Source organism: Pogoniulus pusillus, chromosome 30 (genome assembly GCF_015220805.1).
Source record: "Pogoniulus pusillus isolate bPogPus1 chromosome 30, bPogPus1.pri, whole genome shotgun sequence".
Taxonomy (NCBI): domain Eukaryota; kingdom Metazoa; phylum Chordata; class Aves; order Piciformes; family Lybiidae; genus Pogoniulus; species Pogoniulus pusillus.
The window spans coordinates 1,194,963-1,207,501 of NC_087293.1; the positions used below are offsets into that span (position 1 = coordinate 1,194,963).

A 12,539-nucleotide genomic window follows, 5' to 3' on the forward strand; every position below is an offset into this window, starting at 1 on the left:
GAGAGTGCCACACAGGGCAGGAAGGAGAAGCAGAGAGCCACAGCAGGGCAGGGCTGGGAGGGAGCTCAGAGAGCAGCCAGCCCCAGCCCTGCCAGAGCAGGGCACCCAGGGCAGGGCACACACAGCACAGCCAGGGGGGCTTGGCAAGGCTCCAGAGCAGGAGACTCCACAGCCTCTCTGGGCAGCCTGCTCCAGGCTCCAGCACCCTCACAACAAACAACTTTCTCCTCAGCCTCACCTCCAACTTCCTGGCTCCCACCTTAGCCCTCTTGGGCCTTGTGCTGGCCCTGGGCACCCCCAGGCAGAGCCTGGCACCTTCATCCTGCCCCCAGCCCTCAGCTACTGACAGACATTGCTCAGGTCCCCTCTCAGCCTTCTCCTCTGCAGGCTAAGCAGCCCCAGGGCTCTCAGCCTTCCTCCCTGGCAGAGCTGCTCCAGGCCCTTCAGCATCCTCACAGCCTGCACTGGAGTCTCCCCAACAGGTGCCTGTGTCTCCTGAGCTGGCAGCCCAGCACTGGGCACAGCACTGGGCACAGCACTGGGCACAGCTGGATTCCAGCCACTTCTGTTGCCACAAGCTCGATGGGGGCTGGAAATAACTGCAGTAGGGTGGGACACAGATGGAAGCCTCCAGAGCAGAGCTGCCTATGCCAGGTGGCTGATCCGTGGGGGTCCCTGGAAGGACTCAGATGAGGCAGACCCCAAGAACAGCTCTGCTTTAATTCGTGGGGAGGGGGAATCAGCTGAAAATAGAAATCTCTGCTTTGGGCCGAGGGCACAATGCTGCTGGGGGAACAAACTAAACTCCTCCCTCAGGACAGAGCTGGAGGCTCCCCAGCAGGGTTGCAAGCCCAGAGCTGGGCTGTGCCCGTGGTCCCGGGGCTGTGGGCTGCCCAGGGCTGCCCCTGACCTGGAGAAGTGCAGCCTCTTCCGTAGGCAGCAGGAGGGAGGTCAGAGGACAGCCAGAAACTCACCCCCAGCTCCTCTGCCTTCAGCCAAGCAGCACTGACCCCGCGGCAGCCCTCCAGGAGAGGGGCAGTGCCAGGCTGGCTAGAAGGGAGGCTGCCAGCCTGGGGGCTGCAGGCTGCTGTCACATCTCTGCACCCCAGGGACTGGGCAGCAGCTGCCCGGTTCAAACCAGTCCCTGAGAGATGGGGAGCAGTGCCCCAGCCCCTTGCCTGCCCTGGGACAGAGAGACGCCGGGGAGGAGAGGGGAGCACTGATGGGTACCAGAGCGCTTAGCTTGGGCAAGAGCCACCTGTGCTGGTGCCACCCGGCTGGAGAAGGGACACCGCGAAACACACAGGCAGGCTGCAGAGAGACCCTCCGGTGTGGCCCCCACCTCCTGCCGGGGTGGGTGGGCACGGGGAGGGCTGCGGGAGGCGCTGCAGCCGTGCGGGGCGGGAGCAGAGCGCTGCGGGGCGGAGGAGGTCCGGAGGGGAGCAGCATGCGAAGGACCGCAGCGGGCAGCCACGGGGGGCGAGGGGCATGCTCAGGGGGAGACCCTCCTGGGGACCCTCCAGCCCCTCAGCACCTGCTGCCGGTGCCTGCTCTCTGGGGCTGCTCTTGCAGCGCCCCGCGGGAGCCGCCGCTGGTGCGCTGCGGGCAGGGCACTGCCTTCATCCGGGCCTCAAAGGGAAAGGGCTCAGCTGCAGTGCCCCTGCGTCCCCGCGGGGCTGCCATCCCGTCTGCCTGGCATCTGGAGGGCACGGCCAGCAGCGCAGTTAGGAGCCTTTCCCGGTGAGCCAGGACATGTCTCCAGTTCTGCAGAAGGAAAAGGCAGCAGCGCTGCGAGATGGTGCCCAGCAGGTGCCCAGCCCGGGCACTGCTCTCGGCTTCGGGCAGCAGTCGCCATGCCAGCAGGGCACAGCTAGCCCGGGCAGGACGGCAGTGCCCCTGCCCCCGCCCTCGCTCAAGTCACAGCAGGTGCCCAGACCCTCCCGAGCAGAGCCGAGGGCAGGTAGGGGGTTCGTAAGCCCAACCACACCGGCACCGAGCTGCCCACTCACGGGAAGCCACCCCACGGGAGGTGTCCCCCACTCCCATCAGACCTCCACACCAGAACCCTTCCGAGGGGACGCAGCAGCTGTGAGCGCCCAGCCCCGGGGCGGCTCCTGCCACCCCCGACACCGCCCCCAGCACAGCGGCACCGCCAACGAGGGCTGCGCAGCCAGCCCGCAGCTGCACCCCGTGTGCCACCCAGGAGCCGGGCACAGCCCAGCCGGGGGCCTCCCTGCCCCTCCCGCCAGCCCTGCACGCCCAGCGCCCCCGGGACCCCAACCCCCACGTACTTGCCGTGACGGACAAACAGCCTAAGGGGTGCGAGAGCAGCAGGGGACAGAGAGAAGAGGCAGTCAGCTCCAGCCGGCCCTCCCCACGGCAGCCAGCAGCTCCCTCACCACCACACTGCCCATCAGATGCCACCTCCCTCTGGGCAGCAAACTGGGTGCCCAATAACCACTGCACAGGGTACTGGAGATGCTGGGCACAGCCCTATCCTGGGCACAGCCCTATCCTGGGTACTGGTGGCTGGGTGGTCTCTTGGCATCCTCCTCCTCCTCCAGAGGTGCCCCAGGTGTCGAAGCTGGCTCTGGGCTGCCTGGGGACTGGGAGTGCTTCTCTCTCAGCTTTTGACATTCCAGGGACAGCCCAAGGACAGGGACCCACATTCCCTCCTCAGCTCTCATCCCCACTCAAAGGGCTCCTTCCTGGCTATAATCACCTCCCCAGCATTTGCCTTCCAGCACAGCAATTCTTCACCCACCCTCTGCACCAGGCAGTGCTGCCTCAGTGGAGTGCCAGCACCTGATGGCAGTGAGCCACTGCCCCACCAAGCCTGTGCAAGCATTCCCCAGAGGCCTGGCAGGGCTCTGCTGGGGGCTGGCAGAGCTGGGGGTGTGCAGCCTGGACAAGAGAAGGCTCCAGGGAGACCTTCTGGTGGCCTTGCAGTGCTGGAAGAGGCTGAGCAGAGAGCTGGGGACAGAGTTTTGAGCAAGGCCTGTGGTGCCAGGGCAAGGGGGCATGGTTTGAGTCTCAGAAAGAGAGACTGAAAAGGGAGAAATGTTTGCCCCTGAGGGTGGGGAGAGCCTGGCCCAGGCTGCCCAGAGAGGCAGGAGGTGTTCTCTTCCTGGAACCTTTCCAGGTGAGGCTGTCTGGGGCTCTGAGCAACCTGCCCTGGTTGGGGATGTCTCTGCTGACTGCAGAGGGGTTGCACTGCACGACCTTGCCAGGTCCCTTCCAACCTAAACCAGTCTGGGATGCCACAGTTCTGTAACCTGGATCCTGCTGTTGAAGAGACCTCCCCTGTGTGCAGGATGCCAGACGCGCAGTGCCCGCCGGGGCCCTGGCTCAGAGCGCTCAGGCTGCGCTGCACCCCCTGGTGCCCTGCCCTGGCACAGCTGCTGCCTGCAGCCTCTACTTACTCCACGTCTCGCTTCCGGATGGCTCTGCCGGCTGCCAGCACCTCAGCCACCTTGGACACGATGGGGTCGTAGTTCATGCTGGCCACGGCCACCACTTCGTCACTCCTGGGGCAGGGCAGAGCAGAGGTCAGGGCAGCTCTGGGCAGCCCCAGCCCCATCACCCAAAAAGCACCATGCTGGGGGGGGGAGGGAAGCAAAGAGACACCCGGCCCAAGGGGGAGCACCAAGGCTGTCAGCGTGGGACAAGGGACAGGAGAGGGCTCAGAGCTGGCATAGAGGCTGGCAGCGTGGGACAAGGGACAGGAGAGGGCTCAGAGCTGGCACCGAGGCTGGCAGCGTGGGACAAGGGACAGGAGAGGGCTCAGAGCTGGCACCGAGGCTGGCAGCGTGGGACAAGGGAAAGGAGAGGGCTCAGAGCTGGCACAGAGGCTGGCAGTGTGGGACAAGGGACAGGAGAGGGCTCAGAGCTGGCACAGAGGCTGGCAGCGTGGGACAAGGGAAAGGAGAGGGCTCAGAGCTGCCACCGAGGCTGGCAGCGTGGGACAAGGGACAGGAGAGGGCTCAGAGCTGGCACAGAGGCTGGCAGTGTGGGACAAGGGACAGGAGAGGGCTCAGAGCTGGCACCGAGGCTGGCAGTGTGTGACAAGGGACAGGAGAGGGCTCAGAGCTGGCACAGAGGCTGGCAGCGTGGGACAAGGGACAGGAGAGGGCTCAGAGCTGGCACCGAGGCTGGCAGCGTGGGACAAGGGACAGGAGAGGGCTCAGAGCTGGCACCGAGGCTGGCAGCGTGGGACAAGGGACAGGAGAGGGCTCAGAGCTGGCACAGAGGCTGGCAGCGTGGGACAAGGGACAGGAGAGGGCTCAGAGCTGGCATAGAGGCTGGCAGCGTGGGACAAGGGACAGGAGAGGGCTCAGAGCTGGCACCGAGGCTGGCAGCGTGGGACAAGGGACAGGAGAGGGCTCAGAGCTGGCACAGAGGCTGTCAGCGTGGGACAAGGGACAGGAGAGGGCTCAGAGCTGGCACAGAGGCTGGCAGCGTGGGACAAGGGACAGGAGAGGGCTCAGAGCTGGCATAGAGGCTGGCAGCGTGGGACAAGGGACAGGAGAGGGCTCAGAGCTGGCACCGAGGCTGGCAGCGTGGGACAAGGGACAGGAGAGGGCTCAGAGCTGGCACCGAGGCTGGCAGCGTGGGACAAGGGACAGGAGAGGGCTCAGAGCTGGCACAGAGGCTGGCAGCGTGGGACAAGGGAAAGGAGAGGGCTCAGAGCTGGCACAGAGGCTGGCAGTGTGGGACAAGGGACAGGAGAGGGCTCAGAGCTGGCACAGAGGCTGGCAGCGTGGGACAAGGGACAGGAGAGGGCTCAGAGCTGCCACCGAGGCTGGCAGCGTGGGACAAGGGACAGGAGAGGGCTCAGAGCTGGCACAGAGGCTGGCAGTGTGGGACAAGGGACAGGAGAGGGCTCAGAGCTGGCACCGAGGCTGGCAGTGTGTGACAAGGGACAGGAGAGGGCTCAGAGCTGGCACCGAGGCTGGCAGCGTGGGACAAGGGACAGGAGAGGGCTCAGAGCTGGCATAGAGGCTGGCAGCGTGGGACAAGGGACAGGAGAGGGCTCAGAGCTGGCGCCGAGGCTGGCAGCGTGGGACAAGGGACAGGAGAGGGCTCAGAGCTGGCACCGAGGCTGGCAGCGTGGGACAAGGGACAGGAGAGGGCTCAGAGCTGGCACCGAGGCTGGCAGCGTGGGACAAGGGACAGGAGAGGGCTCAGAGCTGGCACCGAGGCTGGCCCCACTGTGCTGTCGCTGATGCTCACAAGCTGTGTGGTGAACATCAGTAGGGTGCCCATGGGATGGAGACAGCTCTGGGCACCCTGGCATCTGTGGGGAAAAAACCTGCAACTTGGATCTGATGGAGGATAAAAAGGTTGGCATCAGCAAAGGGCTCAGCAGCTGCCAGGAGAGCCCTGAGCTGCTGCCCTGTGCCAGGGAAGTGGAGCAGTGAGTGGTCAGGATTTCCCTGGGGCACCCTTCGTTGATGCTGCTCCACATCCTCCTCCTGATGACCTCCTCCAAGGGGGCAGTGCCCACCTCTGGGTAGCTACACAGGCTGCTCCTCCCAGAGCACCAGGGCAGATGTAAGGCCAAGTGCCAGGTCCTGCCCCTGGGTCAGAGAGAGCCTCGGTTCCAGTGCAGGCTGGGGCAGGAGGAGAGAGAAAGCAGCCCTGAGGAGAGGCACTTGGGGGTGCCTGTGGGGGAGAAGCTGGGCAGGAGCCAGCAGTGGGCACTGGCAGCACAGCAGGCCAAGGGCAGCCTGGGCTGCACCCAGAGCAGTGTGGGCAGAGCTGCAGAGAGGAGCTCCTGCCCCTCTGCTCTGCTCTGCTCTGCTCTGGGGAGAGCTCAGCTGCAGGGCTGGGGGCAGCTGTGGGAGCCCAACACAGGAGAGACCTGAACCTGCTGCAGAGGCTCCAGAGGAGGCCACAGAGATGCTCAGAGGCTGGAGCAGCTCTGCTGTGGGCACAGGCTGGCAGAGTTGGGGCTGTGCAGCCTGCAGAGGAGAAGGCTGCAGGCAGAGCTCAGAGCTGCACTGCAGGAGCTGCAGGGGAGCTGCAGGCAGGCTGGGGAGGGACTGCTCAGAAGGGGCTGTGGGCACAGGCCCAGGGCAGTGGTTTGGCAGTGGAGCAGGGCAGAGGTAGGTTGGGCACCAGGAGGAAGCTGTGCCCAGGGAGGGTGTGGAGAGCCTGGCCCAGGCTGCCCAGGGCTGTGCTTGAGGCCCCATCCCTGCAGCCATCCAAGCTGAGCCTTGCTGTGTCCCTGTGCAGCCTGCCCTGGCTGCAGCTGTCCCTGCTGCCTGCAGGGGTGGGCAGGATGCCCCTGGAGGGTCCCTTCCAGCCCAGTGCCAACTGTGAAGCTGTGCCAGTGCTGCTGGGCAGTTCTGTGGTTGATGTGCCAGAGGGTGAGCAGTGACAGCCCCACAGTGGTGGCTCTCAGAGTGGATGTCCCTCGCAGAAGCTCTGCCCACACTGCTGATGCCTTGGCCAAGGTGCCAGCAAGCTGAGGTCCATGTGCCTGCCCCCTGAGTGCCAGCAGATGCTGCAGCCCCAGGTTTGTGCCCGAGGTGCACAGGCAGCAGGGGAAAGAGGACATGTGGCTGGCTCGTGCCAGCGAGCCCTGTGCCAGGCAGACACCTCCACCTGCCAGGCCCTGTCCTGGAGCCATGGAGGCCACCCACAGGGAGGGGGGCACCGAAGGGAGGCCAGAAGGGACTCTGAGCAAGGGACAGCAAGCCCTGGTGAGATGATCTGTGCAGGGCAGGAGATGGCTCCTGCCAAGAGCTCCCTGCCAGGCCCTGCCTGAGCGCTGCTGCCAGGCGGTTTGGGTGCCAGGGCAGGCAGAGCTTCCCCTCCCTGGGCTCACCCTCACCAGCCTGTTCTCCAGCTGCAGGCATGAGGAGGCTCTGTGGGCATTGCCTTCACACTGGCCTGGGACAGAGGCAACAAAACCTCTCTGCTGGCAGAGGGCCTGGAGGGGTTGGTTGATGCTGGTTGACAGACAGGCAGTGCCTGAGGCACTGCTGTGGGCAGCAGGAGCAGGGATGGTGCCCCTGGACTGGGCACTGCTGAGGGCACACCTCAAATCCTGGGGGCAGTTCTGGGCCACTCACTCCAAGTAGGACATTGAGGAGCTGGAGCAGGGCCAGAGCAGGGCAGCAAAGCTGGGGAAGGGTCTGGAGAGCAGGGTGGGGAGGGGCAGCTGAGGGAGCTGGGGGGTGCAGCCTGGAGCAGAGGAGCCTGAGGCAGAGCTCAGTGCTCTCTGCAGCTGCCTGAGAGGAGGCTGCAGCCAGCTGGGGTTGGGCTCTGCTGCCTGGGCTCAGGTGAGAGAAGGAGAGGAAATGTCCTGGAATTGTGCCAGGGCAGGGTTAGGTTGAGAGGAGAAAAAATCCTTTACTGCAAGAGTGGTCAGGGACTGGCAGAGGCTGCCCAGGGAGGTGGTGAAGTGCCCAGGCATGAAGGTGTTCCAGAACCATGTGGCCAGGGCACTTGGGGCCATGGTTTAGTGCCCAGGGTGGGGCTGGGTTGGTGTGGGGCTGGCTGAGCTTGGAGGCTTTGCCCACCCAAACAGTTGTGTGGATCTGTTCTGCCTGTGCAGGGAGGTGCAGACAAAGACTCACTTGGTGTAAAATGCCACAAACTTGAGCTCGTCCAAGTCCCCCTGGATGACAACATCATCAAAGCCTTCCCCGTGGCCTGCAAGCAGAGGAGGAGGTTCAGCAGCAGCTCAGGGCTCCAGCTCTAGCCCCTAAGACAGAATCTGTCAACCCAGAGCTGCAGAGGAGCATCCTGCAGTCATCAAGAGGCCAGCACCTGCCAATGAGGGCACCAAAGGGCATCCCCCTCTTGTTCAGAGAGGTGCCACAGAATGGTCTGGGCTGGAAGGGACCTCCAGAGATCATCCAGTCCAACCCCTCTGCAGTCAGCAGGGACATCCTCCACTAGATCAGGTTGCCCACAGCCTGGAGCTAGTTCAGGGATGGAGAGAGACTGTTCATGAAGGCTGCAGTGACAGGACATGGGGCAATGGCTTCAAACTAGAGCAGAGCAGATGGAGATTGGCTGTGAGAAAGAAGCTCTGCAGCAGGAGGCTGCTGGAGCACTGCAGCAGGTTGCAGGGAGGTGGCTGAGGCCCAGCCCTGGAGATGCTGCAGGTGAGGCTGGGCAGGGCTGTGGGCAGCCTGCTCTGGTGGAGGATGTCCCTGCTGAGTGCAGGCTTGGGCTGGGTGAGCTCTGGAGCTGCCTTCCAGCCCAGCCCACTCTGTGGCTCTAGGACAGTGTGTGCCAGCTGAGGGAGGCTCTGCTGGTGCTGAACACACCCCTCAGGAGCACAGCTCTCCCTCTGGCCCTGCACCCACAGCCACCAGCTGGCAGGCTCTGGAGATAGCAAACCCCTCAGGCAGTAGGCATCGAAGCAGACCCAAGGCAGAGGTCAGTGTGGAGGGTGCCCAGAAGGGGAGGGGCAGCAGCAGCAGTGCAGGGCAGCAGCAGTGCAGGGGTAGCAGCAGCACAGGGTGGCATGTGCAGGGCAGGTGCAGAAGTAGCAGCAGTGCAGGGGCAGCAGTGCAGGGGCAGTAGTAGTAGCAGTGCAGTGGCAGCAGTGCAGGGCAGCAACAGTGCAGTGGCAGCAGGGCAGTGCAGGGGCAGCAGTAGTACCGCAGGGGCAGCAGTAGTACCACAGGGGCAGCAGTGCAGTGCAGGGGCAGTAGCAGCAGTGCAGGGGCAGCAGTGCAGGGGCAGCAGCAGCAGTGCAGGGCAGGGGCAGCAGCAGTGCAGTGGCAGCAGTGCAGTGCAGGGGCAGCAGCAGCAGCACAGGGCAGCAGCAGCAGCAGCGCAGTGGCAGGGCAGTGCAGGGCAGCAGCAGCAGTGCAGTGCAGCAGCAGCAGCGGTGCAGTGGCAGCAGTACAGAGGCAGCAGTGCAGTGCAGGGGCAGCAGCAGCGCAGTGCAGCAGCAGCAGCGGTGCAGTGCAGGGGCAGCAGCAGCAGCACAGGGCAGCGGCAGCAGCGCAGGGCAGCAGCAGCGCAGTGGCAGCAGCGCAGTGGCAGCAGTGCAGTATAGGGGCGGCAGCAGCAGCGCAGTGGCAGCAGGGCAGTGCAGGGCAGCAGCAACAGTGCAGTGGCAGCAGGGCAGTGCAGGGGCAGCAGCAGCAGCAGCGCAGTGGCAGCAGAGCAGTGCAGGGGCAGCAGAGCAGTGCAGGGGCAGCATCAGCAGCAGTGCAGTGGCAGCAGGGCAGTGCAGGGCAGCATCAGCAGCAGCGCAGTGGCAGCAGCGCAGTGCAGGGGCAGCAGTGCAGCGCAGGGCAGCAGCGCAGTGGCAGCAGCGCAGCACAGGGGCAGCAGTGCAGCGGCAGCAGCGCAGGGGCAGCAGTGCAGCGCAGGGCAGCAGCGCAGGGCAGCAGTGCAGCACAGGGCAGCAGTGCAGCGCAGGGCAGCAGCGCAGTGGCAGCAGTGCAGCGCAGGGGCAGCAGTGCAGCGGCAGCAGCACAGCGGCAGCAGCGCAGGGGCAGCAGTGCAGGGGCAGCAGCGCAGGGGCAGCAGTGCAGTGCAGGGGCAGCAGTGCAGCGCAGGGGCAGCAGCGCAGCGCAGTGGCAGCAGTGCAGTGCAGGGGCAGCAGTGCAGCGCACGGCAGCAGTGCAGTGGCAGCAGTGCAGCGCAGGGCAGCAGTGCAGGGGCAGCAGTGCAGCGCAGGGCAGCTGCGGGCAGGCTCTCACCGGCGTAGCGAATGCTCCTGCCGAACATGGCAGTCCAGAGGTAGGGCACGGTGCTGAGCTCCACGCCGTGTGCCAGCATGTTCAGGGCAGCCACGCGGCCTGCAGGGGCAAGGGGCAGGCTGAGGAGGAGCTCTGTGCTGCCTGCTCTCTGCACAGCCAGCACCAGCAGCCTGCAGAGGACCTGGGACTCCTGGAGGGCAAAAAGCACTGCATGGGCACCAATGTGCCCTGCTGGCCAGGAAGCCCAATGGGCTCCTGGGGGGCACTCAGGAGAGGGTGGGCAGCAGATGCAGGCAGCTTCTCCTGCCCCTCTGCTCTGCCCTGCTCAGCACACAGCTGCAATGGTGCCCCCAGGGCTGGGCTGCCCAGGCCAGGAGGGACAGGGATCTGCTGGGGAGAGGCCAGGGCAGGGCTGCAAGGATGCTGCAGGGCCTGAGCCTGCCTGAGGAGCAGAGCTGAGAGCCCTGGGGCTGCTTAGCCTGCAGAGGGGAAGGCTGAGAGGGGACCTGAGCAATGTCTGCCACTAGCTGAGGGCTGGGGGCAGGGAGGCAGGCACAGGGACAGCCTCTGCTCACTTGTGCCCTGGCACAGGACAAGGGCACTGGGTGCAAAGTGCAGCCCAGGAAGCTGCAGCTCAAGGTGAGGAAGAGCTTCTGGGCTGGAAGGCTCCCAGAGGCCTGGCACAGGCTGCCCAGAGAGGCTGTGGAGTCTCCTTCTCTGGAGCCTTCCCAGCCCTGCCTGGATGTGTTCCTGTGCCACCTGTGCTGGCTTCTCTGCTCCTGCCCTGGCAGGGGGCACTGGGAGCTCTCCAGAGGTCCCTTCCCACCCCACCCCCCCTGGGGCCTGTGACCCAACACCTCCAGTCCCAGAGCATTGCAGGCCAAGCCCCTTCTGCTAAAGAGCAACCAGCACCAAGAAGGGAAAGCAGCACATGGGCACGGCTGGGCTGGGGCTGCTCCTGCCCACTCAAAACCACACAGGGTCACAGATGGCATCAGGTTAGAAGGGACCCTCCAAGGGCATCTTGTCCAACCCCCTGCAGGCAGCAGGGACAGCTCCAGCCAGAGCAGGCTGCAGAGGGCCAGGCTGGCAGAGTAGGGGGGGTGCAGCCTGGACGGGAGAAGGCTCCAGGGAGACCTCCTGGGGGCCTGGCAGTGCTGGGAGAGGCTGAGCAGAGAGCTGGGGACAGGCTCCTGAGCAGGGCCTGTGGTGCCAGGGCAAGGGGGGAGGGTTTGGACCGAAAGATGCAGATGGAGAGTGGAGAGAAGGGAGAAATGTTTGCCCCTGAGGGTGGGCAGAGCCTGTGCCAGGCTGCCCAGAGAGCTGGGAGCTGCCCAGAGAGCTGGGAGCTGCCCAGAGAGCCGGGAGCTGCCCCAGGGCTGGCAGCAGTGCAGGGCAGGGTGTGTGGGGCAACCTGCTGTGGCTGGGGATGTCCCTGCTGGCTGCAGGGGCTTGGTCTGGATGGCTGTGGCAGGTCCCTGCCACCCAAACGCTCCTCTGGTCCTCTGGTGCTGGACAGCAGCAGATGCTCTGCTGGGTGACTGTGGGTGAGGAGCTGAGAGCCTGGCAGGGCTTGCCCAAGGAGGTGGTTGAGGCCCCATAGCTGGAGGTGTTTCAGGCCAGGCTGGCTGAGGCTGTGGGCAGCCTGCTCCAGGGTAGGGTGTCTCTGGGCATGGCAGGAGGTTGGCACTGGATGGTCCTTGTGGTCCCTTCCAGCCCTGACCCATTCTATGGTTCTATGTCTGCAAATGTTCAGCTCCTCCACCCCGGGGCCCTGCTGCCTCCTGTCTCCTCTGGCCAAAGGGCATGTCTGGGGCACCTGTGAGAGTCTCTGTGCCAGCAGCAGTGTGCTGGTGCCCGTGAGGGGGTGCAGAGCACCTACCATGCATGTGTGCCATCTGCCAGTGAGGGACATTCACCTTCTTGTTGTTCCTGAGGGCCAGCGGGAAGGTGACGGCGTCGCCGGCGGCGAAGACTCCAGGGACGTTGGTCTGCATCATCTGCAGGGGCAAGCAGAGGAGTGCAGCAGGGAGGGGCTCACCCCGGGGCAGCACAAGCAGGGGACTGCTCCTGAGCTTCCCCTGCCCCAGGGACACAGAGACAGCCTCTGAACCACAGCCACAGGCTGCAAAAGACCTCTGAGACCATGGAGTGCAACCTCTCCCCTAACCCCTTCTGATCAACCAACCCCTGGCACCGAGTGCCCCAGATAGGATTGGCTGCAACACCTCCAGGGATGGGCACTGCACCACCTCCCTGGGCAGCCCATGCCAGTGCCAATCACTCTCTCTGCCAGGAACTTCCTAACAACATCCAGCCTCAACCTGCCCTGGCACAGCTTCAGGCTCTGTCCCCTTCTTCTGGCCCTGGGGGCCTGGCAGCAGAGCCCAACCCCACCTGGCTACAGCCTCCCTGCAGGCAGCTGCAGACAGCAATGAGCTCTGCCCTGAGCCTCCTCTGCTGCAGGCTGCACCCCCCCAGCTCCCTCAGCCTCTCCTCACAGGGCTCTGCTCCAGGCCCCTCCCCAGCCTTGCTGCCCTGCTCTGGGCACCTTCCAGCACCTCAGCATCTCTCTGCAATGGAGCAGCCCAGACCTGGACACAGCACTCCAGGGGTGGCCTGACCTGTGCTGGGCACAGGGCAGAAGGACTGCCCTGACCCTGCTGCCCACACTGCTCCTGAGGTGAGGACATGCCCAGGAGAGGGCACACAGCAACACAAGTCCCTCTGCAGCCTTTCTGCAGGATCCCCTCAGGTGCTGGCACCAATTAGCAGGCAGCAGAGCTCCTGATGGTGTCCTGGAGCCTCTGAGCCTGGCTCAGGGCACATAAGAGCAATGAATGCAGGGCTAGGTGGCACTGA

General features: G+C 64.9%; 1 protein-coding gene across 6 annotated transcripts in view; it reads right to left on the minus strand.

The window, feature by feature from the left end:
- Positions 1–1,616: 1,616 nt before the first annotated feature.
- The window catches only part of AIFM3 (apoptosis inducing factor mitochondria associated 3), a 66,221-nt gene continuing 55,298 nt past the window's right edge, over positions 1,617–12,539 (minus strand). For 2 of the 6 annotated variants that reach the window (XM_064168477.1, XM_064168480.1), the window contains 6 exons: positions 11,560–11,677; positions 9,678–9,776; positions 7,587–7,662; positions 3,423–3,527; positions 2,292–2,312; positions 1,617–1,764 (listed from right to left, as the gene is read on the minus strand). In XM_064168477.1, coding sequence (XP_064024547.1) covers positions 1,725–1,764; positions 2,292–2,312; positions 3,423–3,527; positions 7,587–7,662; positions 9,678–9,776; positions 11,560–11,677 — 459 coding nt within the window. In that variant the 3' untranslated portion in view covers positions 1,617–1,724. Of the gene's footprint in view, positions 1,765–2,291; positions 2,313–3,422; positions 3,528–7,586; positions 7,663–9,677; positions 9,777–11,559; positions 11,678–12,539 lie in introns of those variants that run through there. The other 4 variants (XM_064168479.1, XM_064168478.1, XR_010307859.1 and 1 more) reach the window with 4 other exon arrangements.